Source organism: Vitis vinifera, chromosome 7 (assembly GCF_030704535.1).
Source record: "Vitis vinifera cultivar Pinot Noir 40024 chromosome 7, ASM3070453v1".
Lineage (NCBI taxonomy): Eukaryota > Viridiplantae > Streptophyta > Magnoliopsida > Vitales > Vitaceae > Vitis > Vitis vinifera.
The window spans coordinates 4,017,379-4,038,474 of NC_081811.1; the positions used below are offsets into that span (position 1 = coordinate 4,017,379).

General features: G+C 37.2%; 2 protein-coding genes across 2 annotated transcripts; both read right to left on the bottom strand.

The window, feature by feature from the left end:
* Window positions 1-8,500: 8,500 nt before the first annotated feature.
* LOC100854991 (uncharacterized) lies at window positions 8,501-11,184 on the bottom strand. The gene is made up of 3 exons (XM_003632352.4): window positions 10,443-11,184; window positions 9,997-10,371; window positions 8,501-9,131 (listed from the first exon to the last, which is right to left on the bottom strand). Exons 1-3 carry the CDS (start codon window positions 10,846-10,848, stop codon window positions 8,773-8,775), a joined length of 1,140 nt encoding a protein of 379 aa, XP_003632400.1. The 5' UTR covers window positions 10,849-11,184; the 3' UTR covers window positions 8,501-8,772.
* Window positions 11,185-14,824: 3,640 nt separating this feature from the next.
* LOC100255493 (importin subunit alpha) lies at window positions 14,825-21,053 on the bottom strand. Its single transcript, XM_002274386.5, has 11 exons — window positions 20,711-21,053; window positions 20,006-20,102; window positions 19,815-19,906; window positions 19,582-19,713; window positions 19,255-19,440; window positions 18,996-19,159; window positions 18,807-18,885; window positions 16,752-16,880; window positions 16,369-16,496; window positions 15,903-16,277; window positions 14,825-15,431 (listed from the first exon to the last, which is right to left on the bottom strand). The coding sequence occupies exons 1-10, from the start codon at window positions 20,918-20,920 to the stop codon at window positions 15,905-15,907; spliced, it is 1,590 nt and encodes a 529-aa protein (XP_002274422.1). The 5' UTR covers window positions 20,921-21,053; the 3' UTR covers window positions 14,825-15,431; window positions 15,903-15,904.
* Between the last annotated feature and the right edge of the window lie 43 nt (window positions 21,054-21,096).

Below are 21,096 nucleotides of genomic sequence, written 5' to 3' on the forward strand. Positions count from 1 at the left end.
TGTTAGTTTGGTATCTCTAATAATGTTAGTACTTCGACTAATATGTTATTTTACAAATGTGAGCTTCATGCTTCGAGGGTTATGACCACAATATTATTACAACCATTTACAAATGTAAGCTTCATGCTTCGAGGGTTATGACCACAATATTATTACAACCATCACAAGAGGTCATTGAATATGTAAACTTATTCTCTAATGTGTAATATTGACTTATGCTTTGTGAACTTATCATCTAATGCCTAATACCAACTCATACTTTGAAATATTTGCCATGGGCTATGATGTTGTCCAAACATGTGGCTTGACGAAGACATGTTTGCCATTAAATTGTAGGAATTTTTTGGATAAATTTTAAATTTTCTAGGTGGAGGGTGTAGAGGTGGGACCATTAAATTTTAAATTCTCCACCTACACAACACTTCAATTTTGTTCTAGAAATTGAGGAAAGAGGCAGTGTATCTAAGTGAACAGGGGCAGTGTGTGTTTTCATTAATTTTCTTGACAACCAAACAAATCACACAATCCAAATAAGTCAATGTGTTGTGAAAGAGAGAGAAGTCGAGTGAGATCGGACAAGAGGTAACATGGGAGGAATAGAACACAAAAGCCCCTCGACACATCACAATTGACTTAACCGACGACCTTCAAGTTCCCCTTTTCTTTTTTTTCTTTTAGTTTATTTTCCCCTTTTCCATCATCTTTATCATTTTAATTAAAAAATGAAACTTCGATTCACAATTAAAATTCAGTTAAAAAATAAAACCTTAGTTGATAATTAAGACTTTAAATTAAATTTTGAAAAAAAAAAAGTTATGACGTCACTCCTACAAGTTTATACATAAGTTTTACAAAAATTAAACCTTATATATTTATCTTTTTATAAAAAGGTTATTACATGAGTTTTACAAAGGTTAAATCCTTATATATTTATTTTTCTATAAAAAGGCTATTTTGCCCCTAAAAATTTTTAGGGCGTGTTTGGTTATTATTTTCAAGAATTGTTTTCTTTTCTTAGAAATAAAAAACACTAAAAACATGTTTGGGGAAAGGGGGTATGTTTTTTTTTTTTTTTTTTTTGTTCTCAAAAACCACTTTTTTGAGAATAATAAAAATATGTTTTTTTGTTTTTTCATTATTCAAATAATAAATTGTTTTCCATGTTTTTTTTTTTTTTTTTGAGTTTTTTAGCTACTTTTTATGTTTTCACGAAGGTGAACTCTACCCAAACACCACACCCCCACCCGCAAACCATTTTTTTTCTTTAAATTATTTAAATTAATATTCTTACACATTATTACAAAATTATCATTTATTTAAGAAAATTATAATTGGTATAAAATTTTCAAAATGAAATACTTTATTAATTAAAAAAACAACTTTCAAACATGTTTTTTATTTTATTTATTTTTAAAAACTTTTTTATTAATTCAACCAAATATTTTTTTTTCATAACAAAAATTGTTTTCTAGAATTCAGTTCTTAAAAATATTTTTTTTTGAAAACATATAAAACTGTTCTCAAAAACTATTTTTTAAAATAGTTTTAAAAAACAGCAACCTCACAAACCCCTAGTTTCCACTTTTAATCTCTCCACATGTAAAATGGGAATTGAACCGTTAAAATCAACGGTCAAACCGTCAACCGGATAAAACAGAACGGTTATGTGTGAACCAATGGGCCAAATGGGTACATATTAATTTTGCTCAAAATGGACATCTCCAATAGGCCCAATCACTTATGGCCTAATCAGATTTCCATTTATAGTCCGATCACATGTCAAACTAAAATTGAACTCTCTGAACCAGCAATCAAATCGTGTACCGGATCAAACTAGATGTTTATGTACGAGTCGATAGGGGCAAAGGGGCTGCTGCACATTGATCCTGTCCAAAATCGACATCTCCGATAGGCCGAATCACTTGCTAAGGGGCGATCTTTTGCACTAAGCTTGTGGTCAACTCTAACCCTTCTGTGATTCAAGGAAATCAAGTTTGTGTAAGTTGTCACTGTAGATGGGGTGTAGAAAAGTTAAAGGAGATGAAGGCTAGTGAGTGATTTATGAAATTATATAAATTGATGCACACAAATATTTAATAAAAGCATATTTTAGTTTCATTAATTTAAATTCTTAAATAAACATAAATTTTTAAATGTACATTTATCTTTATAAGATAGTATGAAAATAATATAAATTAAATAATGTAATAATATTTAAAATTATAAAATAATAAGATATATAATTTTTTAACATCTAAATAAAATTAAAAAATTAATATATTTATATTTTTCCTTATAATAATTTAATTTGATAAGATGAAATATTATTAAAATTTTGAACAAAATATATTCTTAATTTTTTATAATTACTTGTATATATTTACCCTTTACCTCGTCAATGATTCGATGACAATTCAATCATCAATTTGACTAATTATAAAAAATCATTTACACAATGGAACCTCAAAAGTAAAATTTTCAAAAACATCTTTTACAAAAAAATAAAGCAAAATTTGATAAAGACAATAAAAGGAACTGGAGGTACCAAACTTAATTGGTGTCCAACCCATGGGTCCGCCCACCCGTTCAAGTGGCTGGTAACCCCCATAGAACCAAAGCCTTTGCCGAAAGGATAACCAAAATCACACAATCCGGATAGATCTCTCCAAATGCGACGATTCTCAAAGCCAGGTTGGTAAACCGCTAACTAAAAGAGGACGACACTACCTCACCCCAAAAGACAGCCACTATGGGTCACCCACCGAGGTAGGATGCCCAGAAAATCAAAGTCTGGATCTCCCTGGACCCCCCACTAGTCGATCCAGGAGAGTTGAACGTATATGGTCCCTAGGAGTAACGTACCGACTTGTACCCTGACTCATGCTCATAGACACCAAGGGTTGTAACAAGATTGGTCCAAGGAATGAGGAGCGGTGACAAGATTGGTGTGAGGAACAAAGGATGGTGACAAGATTGGTATGAGGAACAAGGGGTTGTGACAAGATTGATATGAAGAGCAGGTCTCGAAGCAAAGCTCTAACCTGTCTTGTTGGTAGCAAGTACCGAAGGGGTCAACCACTCACCACTTGACACGGGTTCCGTCCACCCAACCGTGGATGCCACACAACCTTTGACGTTCACCCTCTTGACACATGATAGGTCCCAAACTCAGAGTATAAGGCTAAGATACTTTGTTTTCTCTTCGGGTGAGAAACGAACCACAATTTGATTGCAAATAAAATACTCCTCTTTAACGAAAGCATTGGCTGCTTTAAATAAGCAAAGCCACGTACAAACGAGCATAACAAACGGAAATAAAAATGACGGAAAACTCTCACTACGGATGACCCATTTCCTTCTGCACGTAGGACTCTCAACTGCCACCACCCAGTCCAAGTCCAACTGTTCTTCACGTTCCCACTCATCCCAAATATTTGGGATTTGGTTTATGGCCCCTCTCAGATCGTCGTGGCCTATCAATACCCCCCCCCCCCCCCCCCATGAAGTGGACGCTTGTCCCCAAGGTCCATAGGAGGAAAACGTTCCAGCAAAGATTGGGTAGTCTCCCATGTGGCGTCCTCGACTGGTAGATGCTTCCACTGGATCAGATTTTCTTCTTCAAATTTATTCCCCCGTTTGACCCAACGAGTGTTCAGTATATGCTGAGGTTCGAGTATAACAGCCCCTTCCTCATTAACTGGCGGCAGCTCCTGTGAAGGTTCTGCAAGTTCTCCCACGAAATTTTTTAAGAGTGATACGTGGAAGACAGGATGAATGCGGGCTCCTTCCGGCAGTTGAAGTTTGTATGCGACGACCCCAATCTTTTGTATCACTGGATATGGTCCGTAGAAGCGACTAGCTAGCTTCTGGTGGGCTCGTTTGAAGGCTGTCTGTTGTCTGTAGGGGTGCAATTTAAGAAACACCAGATCACCAACTTCGAAGGAAACATCCCGACGTTTTTGATCCGCAATCTGCTTCATGCGATTAATGGAAGTCTCCAGATTAATTTTGAGTTGACGCAGCATTTCATCTCTAGCCTCTAGACTTTGGTCTACTTCATGCACCGGAGACATCCCATTATGGTAATTGGGAATTTGAGGAGGTAGTCGTCCATATAGTGCCTGAAAAGGGGTCATTCCCGTGGACGCATGATACGTTGTATTGTACCAGAGCTCAGCCCATGGAAGGTAGTTGCTCCACTTGCGTGGCCACTGATGAACCATACTCCGGAGGTATTGCTCAACACAGCGATTGACAACTTCTGTTTGTCCGTCCGTCTGTGGGTGGTAGGCAGAGCTGAGTTGTAGCTTGGTTCCCGACATTTGAAAGAACTCCTGCCAGAATTTGCTGATAAAGATGGGGTCCCGATCGCTGATGATAGACTTGGGTAGTCCATGCAATTTAATAACTCCTTCTACAAACCTTTCAGCCACGATTTTAGCAGTAAAAGGATGAGTTAAGGCTAGAAAATGTGCAGACTTACTCAAACGGTCGACAACTACTAAGATCGTGTCCTTCCCGTGGGATGTCGGTAGTCCTTCAATGAAGTCTAAGGTGATGTCATCCCACACTTGACATGGAATGGGTAACGGCTGTAGGAGCCCAGCTGGAGGCATTGTTTCAGACTTAACCTTCTGGCAAGTTTCACATTTCTTGATATACTCTTGCACCGCCTGGTACATTTTTGGCCAGTAGAATTGTTGGGCCAATTTCTTGAATGTCCGCAAAACCCCAGAATGTCCTCCTATTTTTGTATTGTGCATTTCATGGAGTAGTTTCGTCCGTAAGGCAGCATGAGAAGGAATGACGACTCTCCCTTTAAAGAAGAGCAGCCCATTACGCCATGCATACGACCCTTCTAGTTGAGCATTAGCCATTCGAGTTAGAGATTGGACGTAAGAGTCTCCTTCATAAGCTTTTTTAATCTCATCCCATACGGTCACCACTGGCACATGAAGATGGAGAAGAGCTGGACTACCGGACTTGCGTGAGAGGGCATCCGCTGCTGAATTCTCGCGGCCTGGGCGGTAAATAATCTCATAATCATAGCCCATTAGCTTGACTACCCATTTCTGTTGTTCTGGCGTAGATACACGCTGCTCCAAGAAATATTTCAAGCTACGCTGGTCGGTGAGAATGAAGAATTTTTTTCCTAGTAGATAAGGACGCCATAGGCGTATGGCCTCCACAATTGCAAGCATTTCCTTGGCGTAGGTTGACCAAGATTTTTTTGTAACCCCCAATGCTCGACTCATAAACGCTATAGGCCTGCCTTGCTGTGATAAAACTGCGCCAATCCCTTCCCCAGATGCATCAGTTTCAATGGTGAAGGAGTCATTGAAATTAGGCATAGCTAACGTTGGAGTGGTTGTCATTGCTTGTTTGAGAGCCAGAAAGGCTGCTTCGGCTTCATCATTCCATGCAAACTTTCCCTTTTTGAGCAGGTTGGTTAGGGGTCGCGCTATGATGCCGTAGTTTTGAACAAACTTCCTGTAATACCCTGTTAAGCCTAAAAAACCACGTAACTCAGAAATATTAGTGGGGTGTGGCCATGCGACCATGGCTGCAATTTTACTGTTATCAACCTTCACTCCTTGATGTGTGACAATGTGCCCCAAGTACTCCAGTTCCTGTTGGCCAAACACGCATTTGCTTGCCTTGGCAAAAAATTGGTGTTGTCGCAAGGTCTCCAATGTTTTTCTAACATGCACCATATGCTCATCCCAAGTGGGACTATACACCAAAATATCATCAAAAAAGACCAAAATGAATTTTCGAAGGTAGGGTCGAAATATTGAGTTCATGATGGCCTGAAATGTCGAGGGTGCGTTACAAAGGCCAAAAGGCATTACGAGATATTCGTAATGGCCGTTATGAGTACGGAAAGCAGTTTTAATAACATCGGAAGGATTTACTCTTACTTGATGATAGCCGGCCCTCAGATCAAATTTGGTGAAGTAAGTGGCGCCATATAATTCTTCCAACATATCATCCACTGTCGGAATGGGAAAACGATCCTTGATGGTGGCGATGTTAAGTGTACGGTAGTCTGTACAAAATCGCCAACTGCCATCTTTTTTTTTCACGAGTAGTACCGGTGATGAGAAAAGACTGGTGCTCGGACGAATGAGCCCCGAATCTAACATTTCTTGGACCTGTTTCTCGATTTCTGCTTTCTGAAAGTGGGCATACCTGTACGGTCGGACCTTAATTGGCTCGGTTCCCTCCTTTAGCGTAATACAATGATCCACTTCACGTACAGGTGGTAAACTTGAGGGCTCCTGGAACACGTCCTCATACTCTTTCAACAACCTCTGCATACTTTGCTGGGTAACTTTAGTTGGTGCATCAGCTGGTGCGGTTTCCATGGTTGGTTGGAAACACACAGCAAATAGCGCATGCCTTTGGCGAAACTCCTTCAATATTTCTTCTGATGAAGCGGACTGAATGGTTTGCACGTCCACTCCTTGCAGCCTTCGGTCTTGATTTTCCCAAATAAAATCCATGGTCAACTGTTTCCAGTTACAAACCACAGATCCCAGCATTTCAAGCCATTGAACGCCGAGGACAAGATCAAGACCTGATAAGGGTAGAGAGAAAAGGGTGAGGTAGAATTCGGTACCTTGTAATTCTACCCGTACCTTATCGTAACGCCCCTGACACTTTAGTCTTTCTCCGTTGGCCACCCAGACAGGGAATGTCTCCGTAGGTATGACTGGCAACCTGAGCTTGTTTGCCAAACGGTTGCTGATGAAGTTGTGTGTCGATCCGCTGTCAATCAAAACCATTACTTCATGGGGACCCATTTTCGCTGTTACCCGCATGGTTTTCGGTGCTGTCCATCCTGTTAGTGCGTGCAAGGTGATCTCTAGTTTAGGTTCATGTTCCTGCACCTCTGCTGCCTCTCCACCGTGGTCATCTTCCCATGTTTGTTGATCAGTACCGTTCCCACAATCTACATTACCCTCATGCCCCTTCAAGAGTAAGAGCTGCGGTTTTTGACATCTATGGCCTGCTGTAAAACGTTCATTGCAGTTGAAACAGAGACCTTGTGCTCTTTTCCTCTGCATTTCTTCCCAAGACAAACTTTTAATGGGTTTCGCAGGTATAGCAGGATCTACACGAGTGGCTTGTGGAAGAGCTATCGGAGCTCTCACAGGTGGTAACCACATGAACCTTCTTTGCCGTGCGATTTGATCGTCCCTCATCCGTGCCAAGTTAATGACCTCTTTGAGCGACTGTGGCTTAAACATCCGAATCGCATCCACTATTTCAGCTTTCAAGCCACCCATGAATGTCCCCACCAATGCTTTCTGAGTCCATCCTTGGACCCTGTTGCCGAGCTTTTCAAACTCGCGCTGGTAGTCCCTCAAAGTTCCCAGTTGCTTGATCCTTGAGAGAGCTTCATCAAAGTCTTCGCATCCTGATGGTCCGAAGCGAGCCCATAATTCCTCTTCGAATTTCTCCCACGAAATCACGTGTCCTTCTTCCTTTAACGTCCTGTGAAGCCACTGCCACCATTGGTTGGCCTCCCCTTCAAGGTGGTAAGCAGCCATGGGAACCTTTTGATTTTCTGCAGTACTCTGGTAGTCAAAGAATTGTTCCACCCGATTGAACCACTCCGTTGGATCGTCTCCAGAGAAGCGTGGAAATTCTAGCTTGGCTGATTTGGACGAGACGATCTGCCGACCTCCATTTTGGTTTTCTCGGTGGGAATTGCCTTGATTTGAGGACTCCGGATTAGCAAGCAACATGTTCGAAAGTCGATTGAGAGCTTCCTCCAGATGGTGGAGTTTGTCGATCATACCCAACTCCATTCGCTATAGTTCTTCCTGAACTACACCGAGTCCAGTCTCCAAGTGCTCAATTCGCTCCTTGTTGGTTCCCATAAGACTGGCTCTGATACCAAATGATAGGTCCCAAACTCAGAGTATAAGGCTAAGATACTTTGTTTTCTCTTCGGGTGAGAAACGAACCACAATTTGATTGCAAATAAAATACTCCTCTTTAACGAAAGCATTGGCTGCTTTAAATAAGCAAAGCCACGTACAAACGAGCATAACAAACGGAAATAAAAATGACGGAAAACTCTCACTACGGATGACCCATTTCCTTCTGCACGTAGGACTCTCAACTGCCACCACCCAGTCCAAGTCCAACTGTTCTTCACGTTCCCACTCATCCCAAATATTTGGGATTTGGTTTATGGCCCCTCTCAGATCGTCGTGGCCTATCAACACACCACTTCCTTAGGAGAAAGTTGATGTACTCAACTAGCCAGGTGATGGCTTGGAAGCCCTATAAAAGGGGAAGAAGAAGAAGGGAAAAGACAAGTTTTGATCCAGGCAGAAAAACAAAGGCACATATCAAAAGAGAAGGTTGCACTTGAGGCAGTCTAGTGCCTTGAATAGTCATCAGGTCTGGAAAGGTTGTGCACCAACAGGAACATTTTTCAAAATTTTGGACTCTTAAGGAGCTCATCTCATTGCAGATTGCACTATGAAACTAATTTAATTTACATTAAATTGATCAAATTTTCATTAACATAAGCACGTTTACAACTAATATACATATATAGTTACAGGATAAGCTTCCCCATCTTCGTTCAAATGAGGATACACATCTCAGATTACAGCCCAACGGCTACATTATTTGGCTCATTAATCATTTTTAAACACTTGAGGAAAAGAATACATTAGTTTACTTCCAATACAGAGACTATATATATATATGTAGCCCAAATGCTTCCTCAAGGTCAAGGTTGAAGAGATTTTAGAGTTTTTTCTTTTTCTGGCCAAGTTTGGAGAAAAACTCGGCCAGAAATTCGAAGAAAGCAGCCAGATAGCACATGAGCAATGCCAATGCGAGGAGCGTCCAGTCCAGGATGCTTCTCTTTGGGATGTGGCCTCTGTCTGAGATGAGCAATGCCCTGTAAACAGCTTCAGACAATGCGTAGGATGTGACAGGATCAGATTCATCGGCTAGAAATCCATACTCTGTGAGGCACACAATGTCGTACACTCCAGTGGTCTCTGATATCCCAAGAAATTCACAGAGTGTGAGCCTGATTTTGATCCTCTCCTCCGTGGATAACAGGTCCCCGTGTGTCATGATCAAGATAGGATTCTCATCTGCACCCACAGTTGATAATGTGAATTGGGTTTTAAGATATAGTTTGGTTCAGAATCATACTGCACATTGGGTACAATGGGCTTCATGAAAAGGGCAAAGTAGTAGAATTTTTACTTGGTTCAATGTTAATTATGGCCCAAAACTACTGAAAATTTCAGTACAATAAAGAGGATTTGATTCAGCCGAAAAATCTTCGATGAAGCTTGTTGTTTCTAAACGTTAAATCTTGATTATTAAGGCTAATTAAGCTTTAAGCATTACAATCAGATCTCAGATAGGTAAGTGACAGTCATGAGAAGTAGGGTCCCCATCCTCCTACCAGTGGAAAGCTACGGCGGTGGATGAGTGTGTAAGGCTGGAGATGGTTACCCCGTTATAAGCCGAGTGAAGGCCCCAAGATGGTGCCTTTTGTGGATGGGTCAAAGCTAATTTTCAGAAGAGATGGCCAAGTCCTTGATCCTAACAGCCCGTTTGGCAAACCTAAAACTCCCCTTACTGACTTCGAATTCTCCTTACTCATGGGCATGTCCCCAAGCATATAATTTAGAAAATGTACAAGAAGAACGGAATCATGACTGTGTGGCATGTGATCCGTAATGTTATAGGGTGTAGTACAAGCACCAAGAGTTGATGGATGGTCAAGTGGGACAAGAAAGAAAACAATCCCACGGTCCCATGATCACAAGGCCTTTTGGGGCCAACAGTGATTTGAAATGAACGGCATCCACCAGCCCTTGGAACCATCTGCTCCACGGTGATGATGATCTAACGTTTAAATGTACCAAATTCAAGTGGAAACAAACTAGCACGAATATGTGTTTGATGGAATCTACTAAGAAACAGAGATAACGAGGACAAACTTACTGCACTTCTTCAAGGCTGGACAGCGGAACAGCTCTCTTGTGGCCTCTAATGGCTTCCAATCACCCTTTTTCAAAGACTTAAAGATCTCTGCAATGTTGACAACTACCATGGCACAGTTCACTTTCCTCGGCGTGAACTTTGAAGACGATCCCGGAACCTCTGATAATTCTTCTTCAGACATCAGATTGTCCCCTGTTCTCAAGCAGAGCTGGTTATGGTGGACTCCGTTAGTCATCCACTCAGACACTTCTTCAATAGACTCTCCCATCAAATCATAATCCAAACCCCTTGAATCATACACGCAGAACCCACTTTGCATTGACCTCAAAACATTGTGCTCTTCCATGAACTTTGTGGTGCATTTGGCAGAGTTCTCTGCAAATAAAAAACAAACCCCACTTAGATTTTGAAATCATCATAATGTATACCATAACCAATTGACTTACCAGATGAAGTTGTTGCAAAGGGGATGAGTCCAGAGCGGCCTAAAACACTGTACATAAGGTTGACAAGCGAGCTCTTGCCGGAACCAGAGAAACCCACCAAGAGAATTGTGATAACAGGCGGAATATCCATATCTTCCCTCTTCATCCCACCAGTGGGCACCCAGAAATCACCAGAGCGATACGAAACAAGCTTCTGTCTAAGCTCACTGAGCCCTTCCCTGGCCATTAAGGCCAACCTCTCCAACTCCCTAAGTAATTTGAGTGTGGGTGTGAGGGTTGAGACGTTGGGGAGCTCAACTTTGAACTTTGCAGCTTCACCAAACGTCACGGCTGATCTCCACCAACAGTATACCAGCATCAACGACTCATAGTCATCCTCATAGGTGGAAGAGAACTGGCTTTTCATCCCTTCTTACTTGTTCGCACTGTTGCATAGAATTATGTCCTCAAGGGAACGGTAGGCGATGGAAATAAAAGGGTTGGAAACACCGGCGATAAACTTGCCGTGCTCTTGGAGAAGAAGCCTGCTAGCACTTTCCTATGCTCCTGTACTTTCTCCTCCCTTTTATTTTTATGGAAATACCCTTTAAAAAAAGAGAGAGAGAAAAAAAAAGAAACTTTTCTTAATACCAAATAACTAGTTGGAGGTATTCACATTCTGGTAACTGCATGCTGCCATGGTGTGAAAGCTTATCATGATTGTAAAATCCTCCACTGGTGCTAAGAGACCTTCTGCAGTTAGAAAGGTTGAGGCCAGTACATAGGAAAGAAATTGAGGGAAAGTGAAAGAAAATAAATTCTCTTCTTGTATTTTCATTATGGTTTCAGATAAACATTTTAGATTTTTTTTTTGAACTTTTTTTCTTCCAAATGCTACTCACAAAACATTACTAATTAATAGATTAGGGATATTATAAAAGGGTATTTTTTTAAAAAAATAATAGTTAAAAGAAAATGAAAAAGCATAGGAGAAAAAGAAAGATCCAGGAACTTTCCTCCCTGGTAGACAGCATGGGGCCATGGGCAAGAACAGTACGCTCTCATCTTTTTCTTTTTCCCCTCTAAACTTGTCAGCGGGTGGAAATACAGAGGCTTGGAGACGAAGACTTCCTTAATGCCCACCCTGCTTTTACAGGTGTCACTCCATGGCACCAACAGGATGTTGATTGAAGGATGGACGGAAGGGAAAATTGAGTCAATGGACAGAGCAAAACGATCAGCTTCTTTTTCTTTCAGCTGTTTCTCGTTATGACTTTTGAGTAATCTAATTGAAATTTGCCATGCAGCTCTGTCTTTTCTGAGGAGGTTAAAAGAAATTAATAAATAAAATTATTAATTTATATTATTTTTGTGATTTTATTTTTTATTTTATTTTATTTATTCATATAAATTCATTATTTTAAGACAATAATTTATTATTATTTTTAAAAATTTATCTATCTATATATTTAAACTTAAAAGTAGATAAATTTTTAATAATAATAATAATAATAAATTACCATTTTATTATTAATAAATTAATAATTTTAAAATAATAAAATTATATGAATAAATAAGAAAATAAAAAATAAAATCATTAAAAATATATAAAAATATGAAACTAATTATATTTGACAAATACGAAACACCCGATGCGAATCTATGGAACTCCTGTGAAGAAACGACTTTTTGACATACATAAATAAAAAATAAACAAAATATAAAAATAATTAGAAAAAAAAAAAAAAAAAAAAACACCAAAACAAAATAAGAAAAAAACTTCCCTTTGAAGGAAGCAGGAGAAACATCACCGATGGCAAATGGAAAGATGAAGTTGACACCGATGGCAAATGGAATGATGCAGTTGACACCGAAGCCAAATGGAAATCCCACTGATGCTTCCATGCTTGGGCTTTGATTTTTAATTATTTTATAAAATATATTTGATTAATTAATTTAATAAATTAATATATATGTTATTAAAATAACTTAATATTATAATTCAAAATTAAAATAAATAACTTTTCTAAATCTTAATTATCATTTGTTTTTTCTTTATAATCTCGTCCCTCAATATTGATAAAAATAATATATTAATTTACTAATTAAAAGAAAAATTAGGCAAATTTTATCAAATAACTTTTACACTTGAAAATAAAATTTAAACATAATTTAACTTAAAATCATATTTTATCAACCATGACCTGTATTTAGATATTTTAATAAATTTTAAAAATTAAATAAATAAATAAACCATCACCTATTTTTAATGAGCTAATGTTTAAAGTGCCAAAGTGGTCATTTCAATAACAAGAGCGATTTCATTTTATTTATTTATTTATTTAAAAATTTTATTTATTTATTTATTTTTAAATTGAAACTGGATTTATCAAAATATAATTTCAGATTTTTTGAATTGAAATCACATTTGTTGTATGTTTCATTTTTGAACTTTTACATTTGTAGATTCATTCTTTTATATTTTTTTTTATCTTATCTTATTTATTTACATCGTTATTTTAAGATAATAATTTATTATTATTTTAAAACATTTATCCATCTATATATTTAAATTAAAAAGTAGATAAATTTTTAACAATAATAATAATAATAAATTATTATTTTATTTATCAATAAATTGATAATTTTAAAATAATAAAGTTATATGAATAAATAAAATAATAAAAAATAATATGAAAGTGTGAAGCTAAACGTGTAAAAAGTTCAAAAATGAAACTATATTTGACTAAAACGGCATTTTAGCATTTGTAAAATGCAGTTTCAATATATATATATATATATTAAATTAAAATGAAGTGACTTCTCCACGATAACAAAATGACTACCTTAAACATGAATTTGTGGCAATTTTAGGATTAAAATTTTTTTTTTTTTTGCTATTTTGGCCCAAAACTCAATAATTACATAAATGTTATTAAGTTTACTTGTTACATCCTACATCAAATATGGGGGAAAGTTTTTGACGCTATATAAGTATGAACTCCTCTTAATCATGCAGCCGTGAAAGCCTCTTTGAGTTTAAATCGGATAATATTTACACGGTTAGTAGTGAGTCATATTAAACGGTTAGGAACCATATCAGAGTCGATCCCCGACCTCGGTGTGAGAGTTTTTGACTCATAAGTTCCCGGATAAAGGAGAAATGAACTCTTTTTAATTTATGATATTTTTTTATTTAAGAACTTAAAAAAATGATGTTAACATGTTTTTTTATATTTTTAAATATTTTTTAAAAATAAATTTTATTTATGATGTTTTATTGTTTAAAATAACTCATAAAAATATGCAAAAAAAAAAAAAAACTAAAATTAATTAAAATAATGTTCCAAAAAAAATCCTATTTTTAAAAAATTGTTTTCTATAGAAGAAGTATCAAACATATTAATCTGAAAATAGTTTTTTGTTTTTAAGAAGAAAGAAAAGAAATAAAACCAGTTTCATAGAAGCTCATAATTCCTTTTAAGAATGACATCCAAAACACTGGATGCCAATCTATGGAACTTCTGTCTTTTGATATACATAAATAAATAAATAAAAACAAAATAAAAAGATAATAATAATAATAATAATAATAATGAAAAAAAAAAACCCTAAACAAAATAAGAAAAAAACTTCCCTTTGAAGGAAGCAGGAGAAACATCGTTGCTGCTTCTGCTTTAGAGTTGCTCCTGCTCACTGATGCCTTTCCACAATATTGCCGTTTCACAATATGTCACTCCATGGAAAGATGCAGTTGACACCGATGGCAAATGAAAATCCATCGGATGCTTCCATGCTTGGGCTTTGATTTTTAATTATCTTATGAAATATATTTGATTAATTAACATATACGTTATTAAAATAACTTAATGTTATAATTCAAAATTAAAATAAATAACTTTTCTAAATCTTAATTATCATTTGTTTTTTCTTTATAGTCTCATTCCTCAATATTGATAAAAATAATATATTAATTTACTAATTAAAAGAAAAATTAGGTAAATTTTATCAAACAACTTTTACACCTGAAAATAAAATTTAAACATAATTTAATTTAAAATCATATTTTATCAACCATCACCTGTATTTAGATATTTTAATAAATTAAACAAAAAATAGAAAACTAATTATAACTCAAGGAATCTTTTTCAAGTGGTTATTTGAAACTTTTCCCTTTTTTCAAAGTATTAAAAATTTAAAATAAATAAACTTTTAGAAGCTTTCATTACACAAAGCGTGCCAATACAAAGCATGCTTTCAACTTGGCGCTATGTGGAGTCTTCAATATAAAGATCAAACTCTGCGTATGCAGCCTGCTGGGTTTTATTACCCCAGAGATTAGAAAAGAGATTCAAATCGATATAAAAGATTAGAAAAGAGAACAAAACAAATACATATCCATCTTAGAAAAGAGAACAAAACAAATATATATCTCTGTGCATAAAACATATCAATTCCATCAGAAGGTAACAAAATCTTTAATGCAGCAATAATAATGCTTCGCCCACCCAGAAAACCAAAACAGAACATGTATTTACTTCCTCCCCCAACTATAAAAAAAGGAAGGGAAGGGATAAAAAGTAAAAAAAAAAGAGAACCATGACCAAATGTTATATCTTTTTTCCCCCTTATTGCGCTCTGTCTATAAACCATGGATTGAAACAGAAATAACCATAAGAAGTTGTATCCGCTATACCACGGTAGAAAGAATAAGCAACAAAAGGAAGAAGGAAAAGAGACTAGATTCATTTGCAATGGCAAAGATCCCCAAACAGTCCTCATCATCTACCATGTAACCCACTCATGATATAGCACAGCCCGACTTTTATTCAAGTACTGCAAGAGAGCAAACAGACTCCAGCATCTCTCCACCCACACCACCTCCATCTTGCACCGACCAGAACCCAAAGAACCAAAGACGACAATGAGATGCCCCTCCATGACCTCAAAAATTAATTCGCCACCCCAAAACCTGGACTTTGAGCTTCATTCCACTGCCATCTGAATGTCCTGCAATTTTTCAAAAGCAGGTCATGAGCAATGTTACCAATCCACTATTATCACTATTTACTGCCATAACAAAACAGATGGTTGATCTCGTGCAGCAGGACTGACTTGATTAGACACAACTCTAACCCAACTATAACTGGCCTTAAGCCTAACCCTTGTTGCATTCTTACTTGCATGGCATGTATGCTCTTCAACATGATTGTCAAAAGGAATAGATACAAGTAATCACAAATACAATGGACTAAATGCAACTCTAAAAAACTAAAACTTGCCCAAACCTGACAATAGTTTCAAAATGATGAATAGGTGACAACCGAGTAGATCACCATCCACTCCAATAAGGGAACCCTAATTCCAAATTGACCCATTGTCACCAGGCATTTACTAAAGATGCTGACCAGGGTCAGCCAGAATACATGTTGCTTGACAATTGTACCTCTCACCAACAAATGAAGTAGTATGAGTGCATACCTTCAACCAAAGTTGAATCCACCAGGAGGAACAGGAGGATGGTCATTGCCACCAAAATGGAATTCAGATTGGGAAGCATCACCTGGAGGCAATGGCTCCTCATCCTCCTCCAACCAGTATGTCTCAAGAATCTTCACTGCCTTCTCATATATCTCAGTGTTGTCATGGCTCTGAAGATTTTCAATCTTTTCCAACCCATCAGCGTCATCAATAGCTTGAGCAAACTGGTTCACATCAGTGTGTCCCAAGCTCTTATCAGCTTCCCCAACTTTCAGAATGTTCTCAAGGCCTTCCAAGCAGACAGTGACAATTCTTGGGTCGGGACAGATAAGAAGATCACATAATGGCTTAATACAACCCTGGCTCACCAAGAGCCTGCATGACATGGATGAAGAATCAAACCTTAAATTTAAGAGGTAAAGAAAAAGCATCACTAAAAAGATTAGACATTGAAAAATATATATACTTTATTTGATCATGGGTTCCACCAGAAGTAGCATTTGAAATGGCCCAAGCAGCCTCTTTCTTGATCTCAAATTCAGCATTTTGAAGCAGATAGATAAGGGGAGGAATGATGCCAGCCTCAATTACAGACTGCATATTTCAAAACACATTCCACTAGTATCATTCCTCTCAACAGATACATAAAAGAATAAAACTTTAAAAGTCAAAAAAATAATAATAATAATAACAAAAAAAAATTAAAATCGTCATCCAAAAAGCTCAGATGTTGAGCATCAATAGATATAACAATCAGCAAAATAAGGGCGGCAAATAAGAATCAAGAAGCCTTATATCCTTAAAATCATGAAGCACAGTTTGTTTGCCACAGATGAATCTACTGCTCACCTGTATCTGATCTTTATTTCCAGCTGTGATGTTTGAGATGGTCCAGCAAGCCTCCTTCTTGATGCTTTTCTTGTAATTATGTGACAACAGGTTCAAAAGGCAAGGAAGAGCTCCATAGTTTATAATACACTGAAAAGAGGAAAGATTGGAAGCATCAAACTTTTGTTCAGGATGCACAACTAGGGCATGTAGAAACATAAAAAAAAATGTCGTTTCAGTAGCAATGTCCAACATTGTCAACATATTCTTCTAAGGTTTTACATATGCAGAGACAAACATATATGCATGGTGTATTCCTATACATAAGTGTGTCAGAAAGATAGGGTGGGGGGGGGGGGGGGGGGGGGGGGAGAGGAGAGGGAGAGGAAAAAGAAATGTGCAGTTCTTTGCTTTTCTTTTTTTTTTTTGGATAGGCAAACATTATAACTAAAATAAAGGAGCTCTTTGCTTGTAATTTAAATATGAAAGCAGTAGAAGAGACTTAAATATATTTCAAAGAAGAGTTACAAGGTATCCAATACAAACCCAGACAAGAAACTGGGACATCCAGAGAAGTGAGACGCCACTGGGTAGTTTATTTTGAGTATAGTAGGGGTAACAACCTGGGAGGGTAGCCCAAACCCATCCTGATGTTTGGAATGGCTTAGACAATCATTTTCAATACTCAGGTTGGACTTAGGTTATGTTTTTTCCACCCTATCTCAATTTAAGTTGGGCTCAAGCCAAGGTTCAAACAAGCTGAGGCTAACCCAAACCCGATTTAATGTTTTTACAATATTTATAATGTGTATTATCCTATATAATAATATACATTTTTCTTTTAGATTTTTAAGAAAAAATATCAAAACATACTATATTTTATATATACATTTTTAGAAAGATATATAAGTTTATATTAACATTTTTATTGCTATTTTGAAATTTTGTCCTATTTACTATTTAAATTTTCATATAAATATATATAAAAAAAAGTTTAAAAAAAAAAACATTATAGATGGATTTTGAATTATGCAACCTAACCAACCTAAGTCTAATCCAACCAACTTGAGCTTAAAGAAATGAGGTTGGGTTGAGCTTGAACTAAGTGTCTTGAGTTAGATGTCGGGTTGGTTTGAGGTTGGGCTAATTTTTCTTTAATTTGGGTGGGGTTAGGCTCGGCTTAGTTATCAGTCCAACCAACCCGCTCAAGTTGCAGCCCTAAAGTATAGTGAATGAGTGCCTTTTTGAATTTCAGAAGTTAACATGCTCATTTGTCTTTCATTCTGCATTAAAAGAAAATTGTTGCCATTCTTGGTTCTTTTTTCCATCAAGTGATTATCTTGAGGCTTTGTCTATTTTAGTTGTTATTCTTGTATTTTATTTTCTGAATGCAAATGATATGGGTGTTATATTTCCTCTTCCTATAAAGAAATACTTTGTTCAGTATTCACACTTTTTAAAAGATAAGTTTTTGCTGGACTATTGCCCCAAATTCCTTATGAGTAAGAGCATTATATTCTAGGCAATTAAATACAACAGCAGAATATGTCGGTTAAATATAATACATCCTATTCTGCACAATTTTCATAGCCCAAGGAGGAATTATAAAGCATAAGCAAGAATAAAGAACTTAGGATAAACTCCAGGATGGTGACAACAAATGACAAGAATGATGTGCTGGGGACCCAAGCCCATTTAAGTCCTAGAATAGTATTTTTTTGTTCCCCTTCATAAGCACACAGAAAATATAAATAGGGAAAAGAAGGTGATTAAATACTAGCATAGTATGAAAGGGTACTAAATTCATATGTCAGTCACAGACCATTAAATTTGGCAAATCCAAATAAAAATCATTTCAACTAATAGCTTTCTTAGAGTCCATTTAGTAGTGGTTTTAGAAGGCACTTCTAGCATCATTGCCATGAAGATTTTCATGTATTAAATTGATGAACCAATGAATCAAGGCCGTTGTTCACACCACCAGATTGTGGTTCAACTACGACCCAAAAATAAGAAAATCCCAAGAATAAAATTGAAAAGGAAATAAATTTGTAGAACAATGAAAGTGTATAGTACCTGAGTTTGGATATCATCCCCAGTAACAATATTTCCAACTGTGCGAAGGGCAGGAATGAGGACTGAGGGAGATGGGTGACTACAAAATCATAATAATATAAAATTCAGATCTCACAGACAGCTGATGAAGAAATATCTACACAACTAAAGGGGGGAAATAAACTTATCTACAAGAATTATAATACTCACAGTAACAGTTCAACAAGTCGGGGACAAACACCGGCTTCAATAACAGCTTGAATTTTATCATTGGTACCATCAGAAAGATATGATAGTGCCCAACATGCGTCAGTAAGGACTTCTTCATCATTTGAATGTATAAGACGTTCAAGAGCTGGGAGGGCAGGCTTTGTCTACTCAATAAATTGAATACATCAGAAACTTAGCAAGATCTGTCAGTTTAAAAAAACTAGCATTCAAACCCAATAGAGCATCTTAAGAGTCTAACCTGCTCAAATTGAGGCTGTGGCTTGCCCCTGCAGAAATTTGACAATGTCCATGTTGCATTTCTCAACATAGAAAGTTTTGCATGCTCATTGAATTGAGCCATCAAAGGCATCAAGGCCCCATGGCCAAGGACAAGATCTCGACATTTGGGTGAGTCACCAGCAACATTTCCTAATGCCCATACAGCCTACAGAAAAAAGGCAAAACTAAAAAGCTCAAATTCCTCATCACTTATAGGCAATGAACTATTTGACAACTGACTGAGCTGCAATGCAAACACATCAAGAAAACATGCGGGGATGAACCTGTCATCTGTTTTAATATATACCTGTTCACGGACATCATCATTTTGGGAACCAAGAAGCTTCACAAAAATCGGAACTGCTCCATGATCTATTACAACCTTGGTGTTTTCTGATGTTCCAGAAGCAATGTTTGTGAGAGCCCAAGCAGCCTCAAACTAAATAAAATTCAAATCAGTAAATAACAAAACAAAAGAGGAGCATATAAATGCTTCATTTAAATGGATCTAAAAACAGGAATAAACAGCCTAGTTCAAACCTGAAGCTGTGGGAAGTCATCCCTGCCAAGGAACTCAACCAAGCGAGGAACAACACCAGATTGTATAACTTCATTGATTGGAGGACTGCGTTCTGATGAACAAAATTAGAGTGAGAAAGCAAAGCTACCAATCGCTCAAAGATAACCAAAGTTAAAAGGAGAATTATAACTTCTTGAAAGACAAATCCAACCTATTGAAAGCAGTTTTCGGAAATAAGTGGTTGCCTCGAGCTGTAAGTTGCTATCCTCTGACCAAACACCTGCAACCATCGCGGGAAGACTTTCTAACTGCAACCGGATTAACACACATAAAATACAACAAAATGAGCACCAGACCTGATGGGCAACTCAAATCCATACAATTTATTCTCGACAGAAGCCTATCCCAATTCATCAAGAAACATAAGAAAAATAAACAAAATTCTAAATCTTTATGTTCTTTTAGTTGCAAATAGTTATATTAGGTCAGTGGATTTGTTTTCTGGGTTCTTCATGGTCCCAAATCATGAAAAATCAAACAGTCACTTGCTATTCAATTCCAATGTCCTCACAAGCCACAGCACCAAACAGAACAAAAAGAAAATAAAAATATGGATTTGGCGCTGTTTTGGATTCGAATTAAGTCATTATAATAAAGGAATCACTTCTCTGGTTCCAAACACGAGAGATTCAAATTCGTAAATTCGAGTTTAAAACTATTTCGCTAAAGCTGTAGAGCCTCTGTTCTCCTCAAAAATAAAAAATTACAGTTCAAAAATTTCAATCTCTCGTTTCCCCGACGCTTCCACCGCAACCAGAGTACACATTAGATTTAGAGAATAGTACACTACAAATCCAATGATCAACAATATCAATTTAATCAATCGGATCAGAACCCTAATTATCGTGTACGTTACCTTCCTCTCGAAGGTTGAAGCACTGACGGGAGTGGTGAACTGCTGCGCTTGAAGGCCCTCGCGCCTCTTCTTCTGCAAGCTCTCTTCTCTCTTATTCTTTCGGATCTCGACTAAGTTGTCTTCTCTCCTCCTACGGCCTTCCTCTGCATCGACGGCGACCTTGTACCGGTTCCGCCGAACCTCGGTTCTGGCGCTAGGCCTCAGAGACATGGCTGCCGATCAAGAAAAATCACCGATAGCGCCGGAGATTGATGATCGGTGATCAATGGAGGCGAGTGGCGAAGGGTTTCTGAGAGGAATGAGAGCGGAAGAGAGGGGGATTTGGATTTTGTAAGATAGGACCCGCATGGGAGAGAATGATTTATAGCGGTTTCGGATTCAACAAC

Bases quoted from the DNA above. Each gene is read 5' to 3' on its own strand.
- LOC100255493 (XM_002274386.5), bottom strand. From the start codon at position 20,920: ATGTCTCTGAGGCCTAGCGCCAGAACCGAGGTTCGGCGGAACCGGTAC. The intron at 20,103-20,710 runs GTAACGTACACG...ATCCGGTTGCAG, and splicing joins CTTCAACCTTCGAGAGGAAG to TTAGAAAGTCTTCCCGCGAT. The intron at 19,714-19,814 runs GTTTGAACTAGG...AATTTTATTTAG, and splicing joins ATGACTTCCCACAGCTTCAG to TTTGAGGCTGCTTGGGCTCT.
- LOC100854991 (XM_003632352.4), bottom strand. From the start codon at position 10,848: ATGAAAAGCCAGTTCTCTTCCACCTATGAGGATGACTATGAGTCGTTG. The intron at 10,372-10,442 runs GTAAGTCAATTG...TTTTATTTGCAG, and splicing joins CTTTGCAACAACTTCATCTG to AGAACTCTGCCAAATGCACC. The intron at 9,132-9,996 runs GTAAGTTTGTCC...CTGTGGGTGCAG, and splicing joins TCCAGCCTTGAAGAAGTGCA to ATGAGAATCCTATCTTGATC.